The 26,345-nt window shown below is 41.0% G+C and overlaps 1 protein-coding gene across 3 annotated transcripts; it reads left to right on the top strand.

Annotated features, from left to right (window-relative positions):
- Positions 1 to 1,496: 1,496 nt before the first annotated feature.
- zcchc2 (zinc finger, CCHC domain containing 2) lies at positions 1,497 to 24,399 on the top strand. Of its 3 annotated transcripts, none has more exons than XM_030397860.1 (14): positions 1,497 to 2,479; positions 5,947 to 6,064; positions 7,154 to 7,221; positions 9,524 to 9,595; positions 10,903 to 11,003; positions 13,187 to 13,290; positions 14,237 to 14,299; positions 15,112 to 15,172; positions 15,601 to 15,721; positions 17,619 to 17,686; positions 17,979 to 18,055; positions 18,707 to 18,823; positions 18,947 to 20,581; positions 22,162 to 24,399. In XM_030397860.1, the coding sequence occupies exons 1-14, from the start codon at positions 1,685 to 1,687 to the stop codon at positions 22,221 to 22,223; spliced, it is 3,462 nt and encodes a 1,153-aa protein (XP_030253720.1). In that variant the 5' UTR covers positions 1,497 to 1,684; the 3' UTR covers positions 22,224 to 24,399. The 3 variants fall into 3 exon arrangements, with proteins under 3 accessions (XP_030253720.1, XP_030253721.1, XP_030253719.1); XM_030397861.1 differs by having other exon boundaries at positions 7,151 to 7,221; positions 18,953 to 20,581; XM_030397859.1 differs by having other exon boundaries at positions 7,151 to 7,221.
- Positions 24,400 to 26,345: the final 1,946 nt, after the last annotated feature.

Raw genomic sequence — 26,345 nt, 5'->3', positions numbered from 1 at the left:
CACAGCATAGAATTCCTCTTCATGGAGTTTTCATCAATCAACATGTCACCTTCCTCCTCCACTGTGTCTCTGTTAATACTGTCAGTCTGTGACTGATCAGTAACCGGTTCAACAACAGTGCTTACTTTATCAATACTGACCAGAAAAATAAAGTCTCCATTGTTCATCCTCGATGCGGACTTTATACTGTCATAACTATTTCTCCGATTGCTAAACTGCAGTCCTCCACAGAGCAATGAACAGTCGGACAAAGTTTGACTCTGTGTCTGAGTGTATTGTGCTGTGGAGATATCTACTAGAGTAAGCATCAGAATCAGAATTTCCTTTATTTGTCCCGCAAACGGGGAAATGTCTTCATCAAACCAGCCAAAGGACAGGGTATTGTAAAAAACAACAATAATATTAAAAGAATAATCAACACAATATAAAAGTAAGCAGTAAGAAATACAAAATAGAACTCTCATATGCAACAGCAGCTTTACTGCTATGCTGACCCCTTTCTTTTGTATGAATCTGACAGATGGCAAGTTCTTAAATATTGCTCCTTTCACAAATTTGTGCTCAAAATGTGGGATATATAATTATTTTGTGGACATAATCAGACTAATTATTAACTAAGTTAAAAGTAAAAAATTATATATATATATATATATATATATATATATATATATATATATATATATATATATATATATATATATATATATATATATATATATATATATATATATATATATAAATAAAATATACCAATATCCTTGGTATATCTATTTAGTCTGAAACATCTACGACCTCTGCTAATCTGTGAAACCTGGGAGCTGAAGACAAAACTGAGAAGAAAACAAGAGCGTCTGCAATACTTGGTCGAAAGAATTTTTCTACCTACCTGGTTTTCATTATTCCACCAAAATAGATGGTTTGAAAAGAGCAATATCTTATCTGAGCAGCATCTGAACACAAACTTACAGCTTGTAGTCAATCCATGGAGAGCACCTGACATTCATATTGTTTTTGTGCCAGTTTTGTGGTGATATGTTGAGAGTGCCTGGGCTGAGTAGTGATCCCTGGATAGCTGGACACAAAATGAAGATTGCAAATGTCAGAAATTGGGGGTAAAAAGAGAATACCAGTCTCAATACTACTATGCAGCATATGTAACTGAATTAACAATTAATAATAAACTCTGAAAACACAAAATAGTTTTAATAGACTAACTGGGCTACAGAAGAGGAGACTAGCCAGAGGTAGCTAAATTATTTTCTGTTTGAAAACGGTGTAGTAAATAGCTGGAGGGGGATTCAGCTCACTGCAGTGTAGTGACCCAGTGGTTAAAAAGATCCGAGGGACAGCTGGAACAAAGATATAAATAGCAGTCCAGCCTACATGATCAGTTTGAGTTATATAGCCTCCTGAAGGGTGCAGCAGGTCCGCTGACAGTCGCACGGTGGCAGCACCATGCTGACCGAGCACAGTCACGCTGCCGGAAATGAAGAGTAGAAGAAGAATCTAACGTAGGGAAGGAGCTCCAGCCCCGTCGCAGCGTCGGATAATTAGCTAATAGTAAAAACACTGATACATGACTGACAGTTTGCCTCTCTTTTCAACGTTACGAAACGGTGTAAGTTGTCAATAATGTGTAGTGGTCCGTTATTTACACTTTGAAGGCTCTCTCGCAGCGCTGATAATGCTGAAAATGAAGCTACCGATGAAAACGGGCGAGGAAGGAGGCGACGAAACGGCCGAGGACGATTCATTGGATCAGTCGGAACATATTCCCAGGACCGTGCCTCCCTCCTCGGTGTCGGACCGACTGGATGAGTCGCCAAGACCGTATGTGCACCCATCCCAGCTGGACAAGGAGACTGTTTTCGAGTGGTTCGGCCTACATCTAAACCCCGCTAAGCGGATCGAGTTCATGTGCGGGCTGCTACATATGTGCCAACCCCTGGAGCTCCGCTTTTTGGGATCTTACTTGGAGGATCTCGCTCGAAAAGATTACCATGTTTTACGGGACTTCGAGTTTCGGGCCAATAGTCCGAGCGATTTGGGAGTTTTAACGGACGTGATTGACCCAGTGGTTATGTCCAAACTCCTGGTCTGCCTGTCCCTCCTCGGGTCTGACAGCAGGGAATGTGCTGGAATACTCTTTCGGATACTGAGCCATGTAGACCCGGCCTTGTTCTACAAAAATTACGAGTACTCGCTTCCTCCATTCAGGGACACTCACCACCACTCGTCCCATCCACCGTGTCAGGACGGGAATGTGTACGGGCGGTCAGAGCAGACCTGCGGCTTCTCCACTAACGACGCAGCGGCAGGACCTCTGGAGCAGTTGGCGCTGCTTTTCACCATGGCCTCTCTACACCCAGCTTTCCATTTCCACCAACGGGAGAAAGTCAGAGGGCAGCTTGACAAAATCGAGCTTGCCATAGAGGAGGAGAGACGTCAAAGACGTCTAAGAATAAACGCCCAGACGACGGTAATATACATCAATAACAGTTACCTTTTGAAGCTAGCTAAGCTAGCTCAAAACTTGCTCAACTTAGACTAGTGCTCTTCAGGAGCGAGTTAGTGTTTATAGCTTAGTTGGCTAAAGTTATGAATTTTTAAACATGTAAATGTATACGTAGTTATGTTACGTGATGTTACATTGCATATCGACCTAGTATTCCAAGTAGTCGAACAGGAAACGTCACTTTCCTGTCATAAGCTGTCCTCAAAAGGCAGGACCGCTATTGCTAACATAAGCTAGTTAGCTAACATATATAAGCTCGCCAGTTAACCTGCCAGTAGCTAAAGTTCGGCCGCTGGTTCCAGCCAGTTACACAAGCCATGCTCAAATATACGGGAAACTGCCACGACTTATTTGCCTTGTTCCAACTGTCTAACGTGGTCTTTTGATGGTGCTGTGTCTCTCCCTCCTGTCTACCGTTGTCTTTCTATAAACTACGTACAGTGAAAGTCATTAACAAGCTTATCGGACGCTTAGCTGTGCCCCTATTAAAGCTACATCCACGAAATGCCAAGTGCTAACACGCTGCACCTTCAGACCGTCTCTCCCTGCTGCTCTGTGCTGGAACTGTTGCAGCAGGAGTCTGATAAAGTATTTATTCACTTGTGGCTTGCACCTGTTACTTTTCATTTTAATTAAGAAGTAACAATGTCAGAGTCGAGAAAAAAAATCCAAATATGTTCAAAGAGGGGGTATCCTGGGTGGAACTAATGTGGGTAGAGCAAGTAAACAACCTCCAGGGCGGATTTCCAATCAAGCAAACATGAATGTACCCATGCCTCTATTAGGGGGGTGTTAATGATTACTAATTAAATTATTTATCACAGTTGAGAATTTAATCAATTGAAAATGTCTTAACTGACAATCAGAAATGGGCACAAATACATTCGAAGTTATATTATTACATATTATTAATACTTGCTTATCCATCAATTAAAAATAAACGTCAAAATACTAGAATGAGGAAATGTATTTAATGAAAACACAAGTTATCTGTAATTTGAAACATACAGAAAGACATTCTATACCAGTGTTCTTCAGTCCTGGTCCTCGAGGACCTCTGCTCTGCATGTTTCAGATGTCTCCCTGCCCCAGCACACCTTTAAATGATCAGCTCATTGTCAGGCTTTGCTGAAGCCTGATAATGACACATTCATTGTAGTCAGCTGTGTTGGGCCAGGGAACCATGATTGAAGAACGCTGTTCTACACAAACTGACATTATCCTATTTTAGACATTTGTTAGGCTAAATCTAGCTTTGATTGTGTTGGGCCAGTTATTGAATAGTGACATACTGGAGCTTCTTTGTTATTTATCTGTGTAATTTAGTTTTTCATCGAATTCAGTTGTTGCTTACTTTTTTTCCTGTTCTTTTTATTACTTATGTAGGTTACTCCATGCGCATTGTATCAGGTTTTGTTGAAATCTACTTCCATTAATTGGACCTATTTCCTCCCCTCAGGTTGGGGTTATTATTAAATAGAAGAAGCCACCATACCGTTTGTTTGGATTAAGAACTTTCATTTGAACACAAAGTTACTGTACTCCATACCTGTGAGGCACAAATGGATTACTGACTGAGCAATATCACAATATGGCCAAGTGCAATTTCCCAATCATAGACACTACATTTTTATGATGAAGGCAAACTGTGTCAGAACATAAAATATAAATGAAGCTTTGTGGTGTTTCAGAGCTGTGAAATGAAATGATTAATGAAATACTCCCGACATAAGAGAACATACTTGTTTGAAACAAACCCCAGCAAATTATTGATTTTTATTGTTATAGAAAAAAAAAATACAAAAATCAGCCTTCCAACTAAAATATTGACTTACACTACGATAGTGTTAAAATAATCAGAATATGAATATATTTGTATATCATTCAGTCCTATTTTAAATAGAAAAAAATCCCATCCCAAATCTGAAGTCATGGTAGGAATGCAAAGCTGTTATGCAGTCAACTCTCAAGTGTCAGAGCTTCCCAGTTTGTCAGGGACATTAAACGTCAACACAGCGAACACGGAGACTCATCTTCGCAGTCATCTGTCTTTACAGGCCGACTTTAGAGTGATCCCTTCTCTGTGGCACTTCCTGAGGTTTTTTCCCTGCTGCAAGGGTTGTTTTTTTTCAGTATGTGAAATTTTTCATTACTCGAATCGAGGGTCTAAGGACAGATAATGTCGTTCACTGAAGTTCACCTGTGCAATATGATTTTGATTTTCGGGCAATATAAATGACTTTGATTTGATTTAGTTGCAAACCAGTCTAACTGTAACTTTTCAACTTGTGGATTGATATGTTTTTAATAAAGTTCATATTGGTTAGTTTGGTAAGAAGCTTCGAGGTGGTAAAGTCATGCAACAGCAATGTCGTTTACTGCATAATGTCATTTTTTTAGGCTGTGAAGAATATCTTGCTGAACAAAACATGCCAATATTTTTAACTTGTTTTTTGCCACAGAATATATTTTGTGAAATAATCAAAATATCCATATGGAAAATCCCCGAGGATTTTTGTCGAGGGAACCAGGGCGATGCTAACTTCTTGGTTGGCCTCCTAAATATGTATGCCCCGTCCGATCTCTATTGCCACTATCTATTATAAATACCACAATCTGTTGTGTCACAGAGAAGTCATTGTGAAATATACACAGATTATATATTTTTTTTTAATTAAAAATGTCAGCTTTGTTGTCTGACTTTTACCCTTATCACAATAGACGTACCTTTTGGCAGACATCCAGTTGATACAACACTCCACGGGGCACTGTGTTCTAGATGAAGCTAATGTGAGTCAGGCCTGGTCTGAAGATGCACTGCTCTTAATAAAATCACACATGTCAATTTTAGTCTCTGGACTGTGGCACTGTTGAATATGGTAAAAGACAGAGGGAGAGAGCAGTGATTGAGAGCAGAGTTGGAAACAAACAGTGGTTATTGGTGTTTGTTTGTGGTCACATCATGTCTGTTTTGTATGCTTGAGTTGCCTTTTTGAAATCTGACATGGATGGTGTAGCTCAGCTGTTTTGCTTGTGTCCTTTACTTACATATTGTGTTAGCTGTTTACTGTTTGTAGATATTCAATTTAAAGTAGGTTTGTGTGGATATAATTGTGAAGATTATAATTTATCAGAGATGAATATCACTATGGGCTGTTTTAATCCTATTCCGTAGGTTTGCCAAAACTGTATGATATTACCAAAAAATGTACAAGAAAGTTACACTGTCCTGTGCCCAAGCAGACTGACCTTACAAGGGCTTTGTTTTTGTGTCTTAGATACTGCTGGTATGATTCTGCAAAACATAAAGGGACATGTGTCAGTGTATTTTGAAGTTAGCTAAATATGAAACCCGTGACACACCCGATGGACATGCTGTAATTTATCATGATGTTTGTCGCGGGCTAATTCTGCGTATCTTTTTTCTGCAGGAACTGGTGGGTCAGAAGGCGGATTACCTGCCTTCCCCGGCAGGTTTTGGGGAATTTGCGGCCTCCCATCCTCCATGCCAGAGCCGTCGCTCCAGCCGCTGGGCAACACAAAGAGAAGGTGAATGGAAAAAGCAAACACATTGCACATAAACATAATCATTATTTATTTGCTGCAGGTACAACAGGGAAGTAGAAACCATTTTTATGTCAGCATTTCTTCAATTTACTCATTATTTTTGTTATTAATAGTCTTTTAATAAAGACTGTGTAAGGTGCAAAAACATGCCAAACTAACAGGTTTCTACAATAAAACAGAAACATTTGTCACTATAGCTGGAGTTCATATTATGTAATTCATTTTATTACATATTATTGATCATTTAATAGAGTGCTGCAGGGATGACACATTTTTGTAGGCTAGACTGAAAGTTGGCATAATTGTGGCTGACAAAAATCTGAAGGAATTGTTTGATTATTGCAGAAAATAATGCACACTTTGTTCAGCAAGACAATCTTCTCTAGTGAACACTGATTTTTGAAGTGTAAAAGAAACTGCTAGAAATAAAAAGCTAACAAAAGGCTATAAACAGCTACATGATGGTGGCATGACTTAAATGTCACAACCACCAACCTTCTACTACACTGTACTGCACTTAACTATTAATTGATCCATCTACAAGTTGGAGTTAGATCAGTTTAGTTTTGGGCCTGCAACGATGGAGTAGTGAGTACAGTTGGATGTGATGACCTTTAAAGACAACCTCTGTAATCTCATTTAGCCACTTTTTAGCAATTGTTTCTAAGACACATAAATGCTTTATAATGTGGGGTACTTACTGACATAGTTTATGTTGCAAACTAGAATCTGAAAATCTCTTCAGCTTTTTTTAACCGCAGACCTTATTTCCGATATTTAACCAAAAACTCATTCAAAAAAACCATCGACTTTTAGACAAGGGAACAGGAAGTTCAGAATGTTAACTTATTTCTGGGTTCTAGGGCTTATTCCTGTGACACCACATTGGCACATTTTGTCATGCTTTTTTCTGTGGTATAATAGTATATAGGTTTTCAGGAGACTCACACAAGTACGTTTTTATGAAGACAATATTGCCAAGTCCTCTTACCTGCATTACTCTTGTCCTGCTGAACTTGTTGGCGGAATGGACTTACAATAGTTTATTACTGGTTTCTGTTGTTGCAGCAGTGCATATAGAAGGAATTGTGCTCAGGGGCATCTCTCGGACCAGAATAGACAAGGAGTACAACTTTGAGGTAGGTAACACCACCACACACACACACACACACACACACACACACACACACACACACACACACACTGGTCTCCTTCAGGTTAAGATGTCTGGAGTAACTTTTCACTTTCAGCTCTGGAGAATACCAGATTCACAGTATTTCAATGGTGCTGCCAAAGTTAGCTTGATAATGGAGTGCAGCAGTAAAAGGTTGGTCAAGTTCAAACAGCCCACATCAGACTGGCACAGAGACACAGGAGACAACGGTATTTCCTCATGTTCAGACATAGTGTTTAACTGTAAAGACCTCTTTTACAGATAACACAGATGCATATCCAAGTGCCATACTTGGTCTTGCTCCAGCAGCATTTTAAAACAAGTGCTGTTGATTAGTTTATACAGTCTGGATAGAGTTATGATTGGTTATATGTTAGACAGCAGCTTCTGTTGTTGCTGTCTCTGTCGCTGAATCACAATCAGGCCAAAACACATTATGCACTCACCTGTCCTCTATCTACAGTTAGCAGTTAGCAGCCTTCAACTGCTATTCTGTGCATGATGAAGCGTTCTGAAAGGTGTGAACTATTCCTGTACTACTACACTGTCTCCCTGTGGTGCAGTGTTTTGGTTGTATTCGTGCCAGACTGGAAGTAAGGCTTTCTTTTTTGCCCCCACTTTTTGGCTCTTGCCTCGAATGTTGTAGCAGCCACACTAGAAATAATGCAGTTTCTGCTTGTATGTGTGTTTGTTACAGGAACAGTTTTCTTTCTTTCTTTTTTTTTTATATCAGTTGGCCATTGCACTAACTCAATTCCATAATGACTCAGTTTAGTGCCAAACTGGTGGCATTTCATCACTGCTAATGAGCTTGTCCCTTCAAAAAACATGGTTTACAACCATGGATTCACAGTAACAAATGAGAGCATTACTGCTCATTTACAGAAATAAAATTTAGTTAGACAGATGGAGAGAGAGACCAAGTCCTGTTGGCTTGACTGAGCTTCAACAGTCAAGCCAGAAGCACTCACAACAGTGAGCAGTTCTCTCTCTCCATCTGTTAATACTGGACCAAACCACCGATGGACACACACATTGTAACACATGTATGTATCCTGTACTAATTTGCTAAATAGGCATGTGCCATTTAAGTCATGCTATGTAATAGCATGTAACTGTTTGCACAGCGGATCCTTATACTTTAGCTTCTATGAAGGCATGAAGAATTTAAATGCAACCAAAACGATTTTATTGTAAAGCTATAATATTGGTGTAGAAGAAATAGACTCACAATGGTACAGTCAGCTTTCTCGTTGAGATTGTTGGGTTAGACAGTGAATTCACAGTCGGAGTGACATTTTACTGATCCTTTATCAGCTGAATTCTGATAATGTTTTAGGTACACAAAGCTTAACGAACATTTCTGTAGTCATTTCTAATACATTTTAGCCAACTGTCATCAGTGGCTATTTGATGTTAGGTCACCATTCACAGATGACTTTGTTTTAAGAGTAACCCAGCAGTGCTGTTTCTTCCCTTTTATTAATGTGTTCCTAAGACACACACACAGTTACTCATAGCGTTGAGTAACTCATGAGCTCATACTGCTCAGAAAATATATCACTTCCTTCTGTGTATTTTCTGTACAACCAGACCTGACATGCCTGTGGCTATTTTTCTTTATCTTTTCTTTTGTGATTTTACTTTGTACACAGATAGAAAGTGCCCAATACATATATAAATGAATATATCTGTAAAGCACAAGATTTAGAATCTCAACCATGTAACTTTATTACACGTGCCTTCAAAATGGGTATAACTAAAGTCACACATGATTATACAGTGGGATGAGAAGGGATGACTCTATAACTATTATTCTTCTGTCTCTAATTACTGTGTTTTGATAAGCCTTTTAAACATATTTTTTAAAATGAACATGAAGATGATATCACACAGTTTTACACAGCATCACTATGATGATCAGCTAAGTGGTACTATCTGTGCTAGAAAACAAAATCAAGAAAAGTAGCTTGAGTTGATTGAGCCGAGCCATTGCAATAGAATAAAACTCACCATTATTTTGATGTTTTTGTGTCTGTTGTCTAATTTCTGTCCTTTCAACAAGTAGTCACCTAAAAGAGATCACTCCAATCAATATAATGTAATCATGCCTGTTTGGATGTGTATTTTGTTGTGTGCGTTTTATTTTTTACTGTGAGATTGTACCATGAGTCATGGTACAATCTCACAGACAGCATGACTCCATTGCCTGTCTTACTGTTGTAGTTTGTGTAATGTGACGGAGAATGTCTTCTGCTGTATTTTAGGTGAAGTGGTCGGACTCTTCTTCTAGCAGTGTGACCAAAACCCATCTGGAACTAGAGAATTTCCTTCTCAAGGTGAGCACTCTTCTTGTTGTGCTATGACAAAATTGCCAAAGCTGCAGGTCATCTAGCCAGTCAGTTGCTTGTCATGACTCAGACTAGGACTTGAACTCAAGATTTATGCGGCTTTCGTGATACATATGCAATGCAAAACTGCTAGATAATTTATCATTAAAAATAAATGGTCATAATTTGTAGTCATATAAAAAGGCCTAATTTAAGTTTTGAAATAATGTAAGAAATTGTAGAAGAACTCGACCTATGACTATGACTTTTTTTATTTGATTAGATATCATTTTTTGTTCAATAATTTAAAAAAAATTTCTTAATCGGTGGTGTTGTCACCCTCTCAACTTTCAGTCATTCGCAAACTCCCTTCCTCTCTTGGTTAGCAAGCTCCACAACTGCTTCCATATTTAGCTAGAGAGCTCCTTTTAGCTTCAGCAAGAACCAAGTCAAAGTAACACTTGCCCCATTCATGGGGCGTGTCGTTCTGATGGCGTTCACAGTCTGATAACTAGCAACGTTACAGGACCAAACAACAGTAACGTATAAGTGGTAGAGTCAGACAGCCTCCTGTTTATTGATAGCGATTATGTAATTTAGAGCAAAAAACATTACTCTGTCACTTTCCAGGATGCATGGTGGGTCAGGATCTCAATCACAACACATTATAACAGCATCTGTATGATTTATAAACATTAAAAAAAACACACAGATGTCACCATCATGACGTGTACGGTCACACCTCTTTTGGACACTGGCATGCTGTGTGAATTGACACACTGGCGCGGCTTTACGCTGGAGCTGCATGGTTCTGTGTGAACCATGTGTCTATGTTCATTTATTAGTCATTCTACAACAAAGGGTTGCACAGTAAATTGCATGTTGAAGTCCCTTCATACTATGCAAAGAAAACAATTTTTTTTGTAATTATGGAGTGTAGAAGAGAAGTTGAGAAGTTGTTGAAGTTGAGTCGGAGAGATGTCGCACTGTAGTTTGGTGGTACCACAGCAGACATTTCTGACTACTACTTCTTACTAACTATACGATGCTCCATTCATTGTCTCAGCCATTTCTCAAGTAAGAAATGATTCCAGGTTCTTAAATGTAAGGATTTAAAGCTTATCTTTGGTCTCTTAATTATAATGGACATTTATCAAATTTTTCGAGTGTTATGGTATCCCCTTAATATCAAATTTAATGAGTAACAAATTATTTCAGCTCTAACTTACCTCTGTACTACGTTAAGACAGATAGTGATGATTATGGTGTTTCTCAGTGTATCCTGCCTGTTTCAACTCCCCTCTTTTTCTATTCAGCTTCCTAAGGATCAGTGTACAGAGTCTTTTGAGAAGAGCATCCTGAGGCTTCTGAACCAGGGGGACCACAGTGAGAGCAGGGATGTGGAGAAGAACCTCAGGTACTTAACATTTAGCCTAGATATAGATCTGTCGTGTCAATTGATGGGGTTACTGCAAGACTAGTGCCACAATTAATTTCCAATCAATCAATATTATTCTGTATTAAGATGAATCTGGTCTGACTATTTGAGTATTCTCAAAATGACTTTAACATGAGTAATTTTCAGGGCTATTTTCAATTAATTGTGAACATAATTAAAATTAAACTCGATACACATTCATTTCGAACAGGCAGACTTAGATGGGACAGTCAGTTTGGGTCCTCTTTTTTTTCGTATATTCTTTCAAGCATTTATCCTTAGATTTCCTTTAGTGAGATTCTATGGCCAGTCCTCCTGCTTTAAATCTAATTTCAGCTACATCGGCAAAACATGATGAACTTGTTGTGTGATCTCATGAAAACGCTGCAGATTGCAGCTTTGACCGAGGTCCACCGCAGTCTGACTGTGGTCATTTCATTTTCATTTCAGTCAACATCTGTCTCATTTTTCTTTTTTTTTGGGGGGGGTCATTTCCTGTATGTGATAGATCTGGAATACATTCTCTCCCCATACTGTGCCACAGTTAACTTAGGAGACAAGTGAAACTTGCTTTCTGGCACATTGAAGCAGTCCGAAGAATTTTAATGGCATTATTGTCACGTAGAAGAACCTAAATTCCAGCAGTAAACCACCAGCAACAACTGTAGATTGTGTTTGCTGTGAATAAGCTATTGGTTGTCCCTTGATGTAACTTATTATGGTTGAAGAAGTGCAGCCAGTGAGTGTTTTTATGTCCATAGCAATGCCAAGAAAAGTTGAATGTTGCCATGGATTCAGTAAGTAAGTTGTAAAAAAAAACAAAAAGAAAACAACTAAACCTTAACTTGTAGCACAGCAAAACAGGATGCCTGTTTAATTCAGGTCGGGCTTAGTTACTAATCGCTCGGACTGTCAGAAAAATGCGTCCCATGCTTACCTCCACTGTGAGCAAAAGCGTGAGCAGTGTGTTTTAGCCTGTATTTGTTTACATGTTGGGAAATTGCCACCATTATAGTATGAAGTTTAGCTATTAGCATGTCCTGTTTGCAATGTACCCATGAATGAACAGACAACTATCACTGGATTACTTTAATACTAAAGAATGATTCTCAGGCAGCTTCTGAAGTGCTTAGATGATCTATTGAAGTTTTATTTGTTGTGAACATAATCATGTTGATAATGAGAGAGTGAGTCATTCTAAATCTAAAAATACATGCATCGTGACTGTGCTTAGAATTGACAGAGTTATGACAGAACAACAGCATGTCCCCCCCCGTCATGTAGTATATTTGACTCATGTCTCTTCCTTGTGCTACAGATACAACTTGAATAAGATATATTGATTTTCAATACACAAGTCACGCATACACACACACACACACACACACACACACACACACACACACACACACACACACACCATGGTGTCCATCAGTTTCATTTTTTGCAAAGTGAAACTGTGGAGAGTGAAACTTAACAAGCCTTTCCTGTGTAGTCCAGCCTATAAATGGGCTGCATTGCACGGAAGTGTGACACTTGATCTTCTGCCTCCCTCTAATGGGTGAAGATTTAAGCGCTACCAGGGAACGTTTTCTGTTTGATTTATTGTAAAGGTTTTGTTGAGTAATGTCAATGAGAAGAGATTCTCAATACAATGACATTATATTAAAAACAGGTCTTCATTGGCTGATTTTTCTCTGCCTTACAAACTAAATAAACAAACTCTCATTGTCTTCATGACTGAATAAACTGAGTAAACAAACTGACCTCAAATAACAACACAATTTCATACTGTTTTACTTTCTTTATATATGGCGAGCCCTGCCACCTTTCTAGCTTCAAACTGTTGTAAATTATGAAGTACTCAGTTTGAATTTTTTCTCCAAAACTACATAGAGTCCCTTTAACTGCACCATGTTGAGTAACGTACAGTGTATGGGTTTTGAGTAAGAGGTCTGTAGATTGTATAAAAAAATGTTTTTATTTTATTCTTATGAAGCACAAAGTTGTACGTTCAGGAGTGTGTATAAGTTTTACTCAGTTGCTTTCTACAAATGTGTTGTAGACTTTCTGCGGCCTCATGTATTCTTCCTGCTAAGAGAAGAACCATGACAGTAAGGTTAACCGTATTTCCTCTCTGTCTTCGCTCTGTCCACCTTTAGGGAAAGGTTCCTGTCTGCCCCTCCAGTCTTCAGACAGACCAGAAAGGTCTGCAGCTTCTTCAATTGTGACTCCAGTTACTCAACAAAACCTACTTGCTGCAGATGTAAGTATCACACTGAGGGAGGGAATGTCCATTAAGATGTAATCATAAGATTGATTTTTTTCTTTCCTTAAATCACATGCTCCTTTTTCATGTACTGTTTCTGTTTAATGGTACAACCATGTCTCCTTTTTTGACTTGGTGCCTGGAAGCAAATCCTCTGACAGGGGGGCATTTGGGTGTTTGTGTGTTCACACCAGAAATCACCATGCTAATCTGAAAATGTCAACTATTTAAATTTAAGAAGTTACATTTAAAATGCAAAAGCTAATTTAACAATGAAATTGTAAAAAATAATGGAAATGAGACATGGGAAACATGAATAGTGAAAGTATAGTGAAACTCGTGATTCATTAATCTTTAATTGAATAATTTAATTAAAATCAAATCTATTATTCACGCTATTGATAGGCTTTTTAATGCTTTCTAATGATATGACATTAATTAAATAATTATAATGTAATAAATATAACGATAAACAAATACTATAATTGATTAAAAAAATAAATGCAATATGACAAATAATATAGATAATATATTACTCTTGTTATAATAATAATAATAATAATAAGAGTAATAATCATATAATAGTAATAATAATTATAAACACACAACTCATCAACATTCAAGGAATATATTTAGCCCACATTTTATTTGACGGAGCTGTAAGGGGCCTGAAAAATGGATAGGGGAGGACTGGCCTAAAAAGGTTGAGAATCACTGGTTTAGATAGATAATTGTTAAGAGATAAAGACAGAGTTGGTCAAAGCCAGAACACATGTCAGTGTGGTAAGGTAATGGGCCTGACATCACCATGAAACATCTGGTGTGCCTACGTTTTATTTTCATACTTGACACAGTGACATCGACATCACAGCAACACACTTCAGCAAAAATGTACAAAATGGGGTTACTGTGCCCAGTAACAAAGGTGTCTTTTTCTTTACAGGCAACTGCCAACTGGGTAAGGCCTACCAGGGAGACTGCTCTGATGCCTCCAGTCAGGAGGAAGGTGAGAGGAAGTGAAATGATTCCACAGTGATGGCTTTTGTGTTTTTCTCTGTGGAGAGTAGTCGACAGGGAGAGCGCACGAAAGACATGCACAAGAGCATGTATAATCAGTGAATGGGGCCTGATTGTGTGTACAGACAAAGCAAAGGAACCAGGGCTGCAGTCATAGCCTGAGCTGCATAGTAAACATGAAAAGTTACAAGCGTTTATTTTTGGAGGTCGTCTGTAAAGGCTGAGCCAAATCCTCATATTTCACAGCTATATTTGCCTCATCGTGAGCTTGATGAAGTTCAGCTCGAGCAGCACCAACCAAAGCTCTGACCTGCTTCACACTAACACCACAGTTGTCAACACTCAAAAGACCTTGTGTCTGTTGGATTGATGTTATAATTATTGATGATATACTTGTAAACAAGCGCTTCCCTTTAAACTTGAAGAAACTGTGCAATGGAAAAAAACAAACAGAATGTTTTTGTATGTGTAAGCACAGTGACAGCACCTGATGAAGTGAGATAGAAAGAAGGAAGGCTAAATAATACAAATTAGCCAGCATGGCCCCATTAAAACTAAGCGGGTGATGATTAGATGCTTGTTTAGTGTCTGGCTGTAGGTTGTCTCAGCTATGCTTTACATGCAGACAAATGATTGAAAAATGTCAACAGTATATTATATTAAGTAAGTGGTCCAAGCAGTTTTACCCAAATCATTACTTTCAGAATAAAAGTGCTCTGACAGCAGCTGTAACAATAGGAGAATATGATTGAATATTGATTAACCATGGGTATAATGGAGTGCTGTTGATCTCTCTTTCAGATTTAGAGTCATATGTTCAGGGACACAAGAAAAAGCACGGGACCAAGAGTCCATGTCAAGGGTAAGTAGATCTTCTGGTTTGATCTGTGCCTCAGAAATGTACAAAAACATTATTAAAAAGATAAAGATTGGTTACTGATAAAACAACCCCAGTTAACTGTTGCCACTTGTCATGTTGTTATGTTTTGTAGGATGATGTGCAATATTCATAATACAATAGTATTTGGTTATTTAGGAATTTGATTAACAATTTCAAATAGCTATTATGATATTTGCAATATGTTGGACAAGGTTTAACTGGGTACATTAAAATGTGTTTTCTTTTCTTGTGTTTTCTTGCTTTTGGTTCATAGTAACACTTGAACATAGACATTTGGAACGTCACCAACAAAACTTTTTGCACTTGGAAAATGTGTTATTTTTATAATAATTTTATGATCAGATACACACTTAAACGGACAACACTTATATTCTTCTGTTCTCCACCAGGCTCTCTAGTGCCAAGGGCCCCCAGGGTGATAGTCGGAGAGGTGGCCATGCTGCAGAGCTAAATGGTCCAGCAGAGAGGAGGAAGAGCTGCACACTGAGGAGCAGCCAGGAGGCTGAGCAGGTGAGGTTTGAGAGCTGGAGGATGCTTAAGAAGGCCAGATATCTTTTTACTGTTTCTTAAACTTACTTTACCTTTCGCATTTTGAAATATTTGCTGAAAAACAAGTTCATTCTCATCAGCAGCAGCACTACTACACACCACTGAAATACATGTTTGTTCATTTTAACGTATTACACAAACATTAACATGTTCTGTGCACAGATTCCTTTGATAATCATCCTTGTGTTTGATGTGTGCTGTCCTTTTATAATTTCCAGTAGGAAGCCCATTTCTTTAAAATATTAGTTTTGTTTGAAGATGAGTGAAACATCTGCTTTAAGCTGTGATAGTGTATTATTATATATATTAAAGGCAAACAGAATCCGTTGGTCATGCAGTGTTTCCCATAGAATCAGACTTTAATTGTGGCGGTGGCTGTGAAGCTGGGGTGCCATATAGCATATGCACACTCCAGACTTCCGGAAAAAATACTGCAGTTATACATGCAGAAGTGTCTGTCATCCTGTCTATCCTAATGGCCCATGTCACATTTCTGCCGGAAAAACGACGTCTATCCCCGGCACAAAAAGCGTTCATCTCCTTCCACTATTGTGTTGGTGTAGTTACTGTCTTGAAAAAAATCACAGCAACAGACAGCCCTCCTGACCGAGACATGATTGAACTTTCCCCAGAAAACAGCCTCCCTCCCTGCGAGTGAGAGAGTGAGATAGAGTCCTGTTACTGATGGTGAATATGTCATTTAGAGCGAAAACGGAACTGTGGCACGTTTCAGGATGTTTGGTGGGTCAGGATCCCAATCACAGCACATTATAACAGCATCTATATGATTATAAACAGTCAGAATTGTTTGCATGTATAAATAATAATATTACCAATAGCAAGGAACGGGCTCAACTGACTTAAAACTAATTGTGAATCAGTAAGGTGATGGTTGTTTGTGGGTGTGTTGGCTTGTTAGGTCAAGATGTCAGCAGCAGAGGTATTGAGCAGTGTTAGTCAAATGATTAACTCAACTGTAAACCTTAGCACAGCACAGGTCACAGTTGAGGACAATTCCATGAACGCCAGTTAATCATTAGAGGTGGTAGTTACGTGCTACTCCTTTGTATAAATTGGACAGCTGTGTGTGTGTGTGTGTGTGTGTGTGTGTGTGTGTGTGTGTGTGTGTGTGTTTGTGCGTGTGCGTGTGCATGTGTTGTGTCACACACTGCCACGTGAACAGGGGTACTCACTACTAATCTCACTGATATAGGTCAAGACTACATGTACGTGTGTGTGGGGGGGGGGGAGTGAGAGCCCTTTGCTGACGAAGCACATCCTCTCTGTCTCTCTCTCTCTCTCTCTCTCTCTCTCTCTCTCACTCTCTCGCTCTCTCTCGCTCTCTCTCTCTCTCTCTCTCTCTCTCTCTCACTCTCTCGCTCTCTCTCTCTCTTTCTCTCTCTCCTCTCTCTTCTCTCTCTCTCTCTCTCTCTGTGTTCTGCTGTGTAATTTAGGACATTAATTTCTTGTTAAACTGTAAAATATCCTGCCTTCAATAAGTATGTATTTTTTTCCACAAGTTTATGAACTCGTATTTGAGGGATCATTGGAAAAAAAAAATGGTATATTCTGTGTATGTGAGAAAATCAACCAATTACACTGATATTGATAAAACGTTCTCCTTTTATCAATGTGTTGTAACTACTGTATACGTAAATCATTTTATTGCTAGTAGTGTCTCTTTAACCGTATGATCTGTGGCTTTGACCACATTGGGCAGTGGTACGTTGTTACAGTGGTACAAAATTACATCACCAAAAATGCAATAATGGCAGCAAGAAGCACCCAAAGAATGTGGTGCTGTGATGGTTTAGTTCCAAACTTGTGAAGCTGTTCTGACTGACTGTTGTCCTCACAGCACCCGGACACTGAGAAGAGAAACCACCCATCCACTAAAACAAAGAGCAGAGGCCTGCCCACAGACAGGTCAGTCATGTAACTGTAACCCTGCAGATATCAATGTTACAGGCAGAGACTGTTGAGTAAGATGAAAAGATAGGAAGATGGAAGTAATGGCACTGTGTGTCAGATTAAAGTCATTAGTGGATTTTTGAAAGTCACAGTCAAACGTGTTTATGACAGAGTGCAGTGTCACTGACACTTAAGCTACATATATTAGTGCACTGTCATATAATCTGCCTCTGACTCGACTCCTCACATACCACAATTATATCCCCTGTTGCTGTGTTTCTCTGTTGACATAACTCTCTCTTCTCAGGGACAAGGGGAAAGGGAGGGCTCCTACCTTTGTAGCCAATGGGAGGTTGGCACCAGCCCTGTCACCTCAGAGGAAAGGTGAGTGTGTGGATGGCTGGTTGGATGATGACATGAAACTGTCTCCTGTAATAGAAATTACATAGAATATATTACTTTAAACCTCCAAAAGCATGCTAACACTTCTTGCTTAGCGACTACAGAGGAGATTTCTCCTTAAAAAAGGGTGTGAATAGTCTCTTTTCAAATCAATTTGGGGTTCAATCTTGTGGCCTCTGGAGACTTGCATAAGCATCAAGGGTGAATAGATATGACCAAATTTTTACTTTTGGTAAACTTATCCTTTAACAAATGGGGAGTCTTGTGATGTAAGCAAAACAGGCTCATGTTCACTCCCCCTAAAACCCAGAAAAGACCCACCAAATAGAATAGTAATAAGATGGATACAATCTCAATTTTGATCTCTGATATTTAAAGTAAAAAAAAAATAAAGGACCACATTTTTCAGTTTTTTCTCTAATGAATCACAATCCAGACCAAATATAAGGTTCTATCTGGTTGTAAGGGATGTTTTTACTACATTTTACCAAAACCTTGTGTGTTTGATATGTCACAGAACTGACATTCATCTTTTAGTGCCACCCAGTTCCAGTTTTTGCTTGAACGGGTACATCCTCTATATCCTGATGGTTGTTGGATCCTCTGTAGTTGAACACACACATGTTGTTGCAGACGGAGGTTCTGGTCCAGATACCTTTGGTGAAACCTCATCAGAAGGCTACAGCTCTCCATCGAGCCCCCAACACAGAGGACCAGAGAGCATGGATAGTGAGGACGACAACAACAAAGGTAAAACACACACAAACACACACACACATTCAGCATGCTTTATGCCTCTCTCTTTATTATCTGTCACAACAATGTTGTACTATTGACTGAACCTGTCTTAATCAAATGTTGTCTCTCTGTAAGATACAGACAGCCACTCTGACGATTCCAGCAAAGGTCAGGGCCCTGAGATGTTCTTCACCCGGCAGACTGATCCAGCTGCCACAGGGGACGTCTCCTCCAGCCATCCTTTGTCTTCCAAGAACCACCGGGCCCAGATGGAGCTGCTCTGCACAGAGACCAGCACAGATTTCCCCCCTCTGTCCCTCTCCACCTTCATGCATCCTCTCCCCCCTGTGCTCCCAAACGGGGCCGCTGACTCTTCTCTTCCACTGGCCCCTCCTCCCAGCCAAAGCATCATCCCCGATGTGAAGCCCTCGTCTGGGTCACTGATGATGCACATGCCCCTCGTGCCTTCAGGAATTGTCGGTGACCCAGAGAAAAGGGAGATGCTCCCAACGTTTGGGATTCCACCTCTTGGCCTCCACCCTTCAGGAAGTCCCGCCGTGCAGCCCATGGTTCAGAGGTTCAAAACAGCTCTGCCTCACAGCCAAGGTGGTGCTGATGGAGCTCCAGGAAGTGGTTCTACTCCTGCTGCCCCACAGGCTCCACACCAGGTTCCTGTCAGAGCCATCAGTGTCATGTCTCCTGGCCCTACATCATTCTCTGCTCCTCCTCTGCCCGGCCAAGACCCGGCTGGTGTCAGCTCAGTGCTGGCCTCCTCTCTGCCACATGTGGAGACTCCACATGCCAAGCACCCCGGATTAAACTTGCCGTCTGGCCTGCCTTCTCCCTACACTCTGCCCCCTGTCCCCACCTCTGTCATGCCTACTGTAGGAGCACCAGCAGCCACTGGAATAGCACCATCTCCTGGTCATGTACAGGCAGCTGTTCCTCCAGCTGTGCCCACCCACACCCCTGGACCTGCCCCCAGCCCCAGCCCAGCGCTTACTCACAGCACAGCACACAGCGACTGCACGTCTTACAGCAACAGCAGTGCTTCTTGTGGAAGTGCCTCTGTGTCCCCTGGCAACCTTCATCATACCCAGCAGCAACAGTTGCCCCCCCAGCAGCCAACACCACCGCCGCCACAGCAGCAGCAGCAACCACAGCAGCAACCCGTCGGCTGTGGGACCTGTGGCTGTCACAACAACTGCGGTGGCCGGGTCAGCGTCAGTAACAACAACAGCGTGAGCGGTGCCTCTGGCTGCCAGGCGCCCTTATTCTTCCCCGCCCACCAGATGGCAGCACGGCAGGTGTTCAGTGTTCCTCAGTCTCTCTTCCATCTCACAAACCTTTGCAGTAACAGTTACCTCACCCAGGCTCAGCCTCCACACCAGGCCAACGGTGGTGCCACCTTGTCCCCCTTCTTCCCCACCGCTCCACCTCCAGCACACCCGCCCCCCTACGGCCCCCTCCACACTCACTCTCACAGCCATGCGGACGTGCCATCACATATGCTCAGCAGCCAGGCCGCGGCCGTGGCCGCTGTCGCGGCTGCAAACTACAACCTCCAGCAGCAGATGGCGCCGGCAGCATCATTCTGCCAGCGTGTCTACCAGCATGTGTACCCAAACCCCCTGGGTATGCTGCCCACTGCTACGCTGGGAGGAGGTGGAATCAACAAGAAGAACGGCAACGTGTCCTGTTATAACTGTGGTGTGAGCGGCCACTATGCTCAGGACTGCAACCAGCCCTCCATAGACTCCACACAGCAAGGTAGAGCAGCTACACGGAACAGAGAGAAACAGAAGAGCCTGTAGTTTCCCTCCCCAGAACCCCGAGCAGTCACTGGCGTCAGAGTCCGTTCTCACCAAGTATCTTTTGAGCCTTTCAATTTAAACTCTCCTGACATATCTCCTTCAGTTTGGTTAATTTTGGCCAGAAGAGAAGGGGTGCCACTGAAACAATCAAATTGCACCAATGTAAAGCACTAGAATCACAAGAAAGCACTAGAGAGTGCCAGGTGCCCTCTGTGACACCTGTGCTGCAGGGTGGGAGGAATGTGGCAGAAGGTTCTTGTTCCTACCTGGTGTGAATGCCAGAGAAGGAAAAACATGGCAACAAGCAGCCAAGTTTGTCAGGCACAACTGTCATTGACAAGAATTGTTTTCTGGCTACATCTCTGCAATCAATCTCCTCTGTGATTGGTTATCCCGAGAGTACCATGCCAGAGTGAAACTAACCCAACCACACTAACAACACACAGCAGGTGTGACCTCTATAGATCCAGAACAGTAGCCATGGGGACCACAGTCTTTCTAGGCGTTGTAGGAAAACATAAGACAGCATTTCTGGCCCCTGGCTCAACTTTAACATGACACACTAATGAAACTCAGTGATGAAACAAACAGGTAAACTAATGAGCTCAGCCATTCACAATTATCAGCCTGCAAATGTCCCGTATGTTCAGTTTTTAGCAGTACACTGGCTGTTGCCCCTGCCAGCCTGCACCACCCAGAGCAGATCAGCAGATGCAGACAACATCCTTCGTGCCAATCAAGTTGTACTTAAATCATTAAATATTGATACCACCTTCAGTTTTGTGTTTCTGAGGTTTTAACAAAGCTCTACAGAAAACAAGTGCAACAGTTCACCCTCTCTCCGTGAAGGTGACAAGACTCTAAACATTACAATTTTTATTTTGTATATTAGATGCTTGGAGTGTAGTCACTCAAAGCTGCTTCCCTAAGCACCCTGTGGCACCCAGTCGCACCTGGCTGACAGTCGGTCAACATTCAGTGTTGGGGCTGTTGGTGAGTGTCTCACCAGGGCCAGTTGCAAATTTGGTGCCAGAGTGGTGTTAAAAACCCTGCCTGGTGTATATCCACAGTTTAGAGTGGTATTGTTTCCACTGTTTGAATACAAATACAGAACACAGACCGTACGGTCACGTCGGCTGATGGCTGTAGACTCTGTTGTGTTGAAGTGCAGTTTTTGGCCGAGACAAAGGCGACATAGCGGTCAGCCTCTGTGTGGGATTGTTGTGTCTGGGCCCTGAGCTTTTCCATGGCCTTATCTGCAGGTCTAAACAGATGCTGCTTTGTTATTGATGGCAGACGTGATGTTCATTGAAACGTCTGCAGTTAAACATCCATCACAACAAACCGGTGACTGCCAGGGGCGTCCTTTGAGTTAGATTCAGAACCCAACAGTGTACATGAACAGCTGAACAGAACACTGAGAGCCCCCACTTAGTGATGTCCACTGTTATTTTTCACCTGTCCACTGATTGTGTACCCTCTGTGTGTCTGGATGCATCTCTGTACGTGTGCATGTGGTCTCGTGTGTGTTTGCAGGTGGCTTCCGGTTAAAGTACGCCGCCTCCCACATTTCAGAAGCACTTGACAATGCTGACTGAAGAGGAAGAAACGATGAAGAGGAGTTCCGCCGGTCTGGTTTCCACAGTGACGGCCCTCTGTTCTTCCACAGCTCTGTATGTGAGCAGCGCACTGAAGCTTCAGGAAAAAAAAAAAAAAGGAGAGGGAGGAAAAAACATTGAGAAAAAGAAAGAGCGACCTGCCAAGGGCTCAGTGGATGAAGCCTAAGTACTTGTGCCTGAGAAAATCTTGTTACCATGGAGATGATTCACCGTCTGGTGCACAGCAGCAGCCCACGTGACTCCCGGTCCCTTCCCTTTCAGTTTGTTTTTGATATTTTTGCACTGAGGGTTGGAAATGATTAACTTATTACTTAATTATTAGGATGTTCAGAGATTTGGGGGAATTTTTTTGTTTTCGTTTTTACATGAAAGTGGAGACCAGTCTCGACTGAAAAGGTTCTTATACACTTATTTCTAAAATAGCGTATTTATGCTTTTTCCTCATTACTGTTCAACTAGAATTTTATTGTCAGATGAAACTGTACAGCAGTTTTCAATGATTACAGAAGAATCAAAAAAGTAATGTAAGCAAAAAAAAAATGTTTTAGGTTTGTTTTCAATTTTAATTTTGCTGTAAGGTTTTTGAATGTACACCTTGTTTAAGGCATCGGACTGTATCAGAGTCTGTTGGTCTCATGCATTTTTGCCACTTGATATACTGTATGTTTAGTTGGAAGGTAATTGCTGCTTTGTCTGTTATTTTCTCCAATTTTAAAATTGTTTTACTTGGTGAAATGCACTACAGAAAGGAAGGAACACAGGTGCGCTAAAACAAGAGTCATTTTTCACTCAGTTTCATTTTCCTCTAACTTGAAAATACACTTGAAATAATCAGTACCTTCAACATGTCAATACTTTTACAATGCTGGGGTATTACAGCTGGATATCGGCTTTTAATGGCTAACATTGTAGAAGGAGTGAGATCACTCAGTGTTGCCCAGTCCCCGCTGACTCGTCAATAATTCATTTAATTTGGTCAAGAGCAAATTATCTTGACGACCTGCCAAAATGACATTTTTAATTGTCTTTGTAAAAAAAAAAAAAAAAAAAAAGAAGAAGAGAAAACTTTTTGACTCCCTGAATTTAGGCTCCAGGCCACAATTGGGCAGTAATCCCCACATGTACACAGAGAATGTATTGGATTGATTCATGAAGCTGTACTGAACACTCACAAGACAGGTTTGTTAACCACTACAGGGACGATTCTAAAGGCCTCTGTTTGCTTCAAACGTACTTACTTACCCAAAATGATTTGAATTAACACTACAAGTAGTACAGTGCTCTAGAATAGAAGGTTATATGATCAGTTGCTGTGGAATGACTCAGTAATTCACAGTATCTCTCCAAATGCTAGCTACCATCAGCCACTTCAGACTCCTGTCCACACCAGACCAAGTGAGGTCTGCAGGCTGTGATCAGTTTTTGGGGGAAGTCAGATGATTGTTGACACTACAGTGAGCTCCCTGTCTGAAGCACACCGACGCTTTAACAATATATAGTTTGGTATTGTTGACTGCTTGTTGGTGATCTACACTGTCAAGCTTTTTTCTTTTTTCTAATGAAAGACAACTAAGTACAGAAATTTCAGTGGTTGCTGTCATCAGTGTACAAGACGCAACACTACGAGGGTGCGGCCAGCTTTAAACTGCTCTGTGGATTCATCTGTCATAGAACGACAGCGTGGACATCAATCCTCACATTGTATAGACTGAGTCATCAAGACTGTCCTTTCCTGCACTCTTGTTAGAATGATGCAACGTGAGTGTTCTGAGCTGTTTGTGTGTCGGATCAACTCTTAAGGTGTAAATTGATCAGAACTGGTTCCGTTTGAAGCAGAATGTGTATTGAAGTTGAAACACTGAGGAGGAAAATCACTGACTTCCTACAGTTGATATTGTGGAAATAAATCTGAAATATCTGTTGAGGAATTTTTTTTTGTTGTTGTTGCAGAAAACGTCTGACAAATGTGACTTTATCTTCTGAAACTGATGTCCCTCTGTTAAACACTTACAAAACAGCAATTAGCTAAACGTTCCGAATGCCTAAACAAGTTCCTTAACATTCTTTGAGGGCTCTAAAGAGTATTTTGGGGATTGAGGCAATGCGTGAGAATATGGAGGCCCGGGTGTACAGTATTAAATTTTGAATTGTAAAAGTCATTATTGTGTATTGATATGTCATCATTGGTTTCAGTTATAGAGTTAATGTTTCATAATGTCATGACAGTGGTGTTTGAACTCTCACCTTTCGGCCAACCACACACATAAGCCAGCAAACTCTACTGCATCTAGATCTAGCCAGTTAACCTCTTAGCTAGAGCAACAACCGTTATTCTAAATCCACCACCAAGCTGTCGCTGCTAATAAATACAGAACAGACAGAGACTAGATTGTCTTTTTCCACATAGTTTAACAAGGCTGCACATGCTACCTTTCTAGCTTAGCTGTTTAACTAGCCAAGTAGAACTGCAAGCTTGGTTTAGCATTAAAGCAATGACACAGTAAATGGCAGTAGCTAACATTAGCTGATTAATTCTAAGTTATGTCGATAGTGTTTTAAATGAAATTTTGTTGGACACAACTCTACAAGTAGAAAGGCAGTCTTTCTCTGTGGCTGCTCTTGCTAACAGGAGCTAGCTAACACTGGTTTACAAGCCAGCTGGGTTGGTATCACGAGCAGCCATGTTACAGATTTTCGCTACTGTTGTTGAATCAGAACGACTTTGACATTGTCTTGCTAACAGGTGCTAAATATGGTAGCAGTTGTCGAGCTTGCTGTTTTATGAGAGGCTTAAGGTCAGTGGAGAGGCCACTGTCATGAAAAGTGAAATTATGACAATAACAGATAATAAGGAAATGGTTGGTTTATGTTTTACAATTTTATTTTTCATATGTTTATCTCACAATGCATTTGTAATTTATTTGATATTGGCCACAACGGGGTTCCATATGAGAAAGTGTTCAAGGAGTTAACAGTTAGGAACAGTGAACAACGGGCCTGTTGATAGACGTGAGCATCTGTGGGTGTTTTCTGTCCCATCTCCCTCTGAAGATGACAAAAATATGTTACGTTTATTCGTTTGAAGCCATCAGATTTCCTGGCTGCCCGGAGGACGCCATTTCTCCTCAGTGAGGCTCTCATTTGTTATTCGACTTCCTCCTAATTACCGTGGGATTTTATTCTTCCCTCAGCATCATTTTGTCCAGCTGTGTTGTTCCTGGGGGGGGGGGGGGGGGGGGGAGTGTGTGTGTGTATGTGTGTGGTTGTTTTCAGGGCTGCTTCACACTCTGCTTGTGTTGTTTTGTCTGCCTTTACTGCTCAGCCTACTGTCAGTGCATTAGTTGAATTTAAATCTATGCATACACACTTGTTTTTCCTGAATGCTTAAAAAGCTGCAATATGTAAGAATTGACCATCTGTCTGATTTATACTTCCAACAAACAGAGTGACCGCTAACTGTAGCTGACTCCGCTAGCTCGCTCAGTTAGCCATGCAGTTAGCGATACCTAGCTGACTCCAGAACCAGAGCTGAGTGAGAGGGCACGGGACCGCGCTCGGCAGTCTCCCTGTGGGCAGACCGTGGCTAGCTGGTTAGCATGCCGACTTCCATAAATATCTCTGCAACACAGTACATAAATGTGTTTTTACATAATGTCCAAACTGTTATTTCTTCACATTCTGGTGATAACCGAGCTACATTTTGAATGTCTGAAAACTACATTTTTACATATTGCACTTTTGAAGTGTCTGTCAGGACGTCAGCCGTGAAGACTTTGTGACATTTGATGTAAATCTGTAAAGGATGCACGCCCTCGAGCGCACTGCTGTCAGATCGGACTGTGCCCTAAAACTGTTTCCCAGAAACAACTTCTCCTTTCGTTTGACACTTGAAGTGGATCTGGAGATCCTGGGGAGTTCTGGATCCGGTGATCACAAGCAGTGAGCAGATGTGGACCAGTCAGACTGGATTCAGAGGGGAGTCCAGTGTAAATACTGAGGAAGCACCAAACAAACCCAAGTGTAGTTTTGTTAACCTTAATGGTTTGAAAAATGCTGTACTGTACATTTGCAAAGGGGTCACTCTGCTGCCACCCTCAGTTG

Source organism: Sparus aurata, chromosome 19, assembly GCF_900880675.1.
Source record: "Sparus aurata chromosome 19, fSpaAur1.1, whole genome shotgun sequence".
Classification (NCBI taxonomy): Eukaryota; Metazoa; Chordata; class Actinopteri; order Spariformes; family Sparidae; genus Sparus; species Sparus aurata.
Note: the sequence above shows the minus strand (reverse complement) of the source record. Positions and strands in the feature narration are given on the sequence as shown.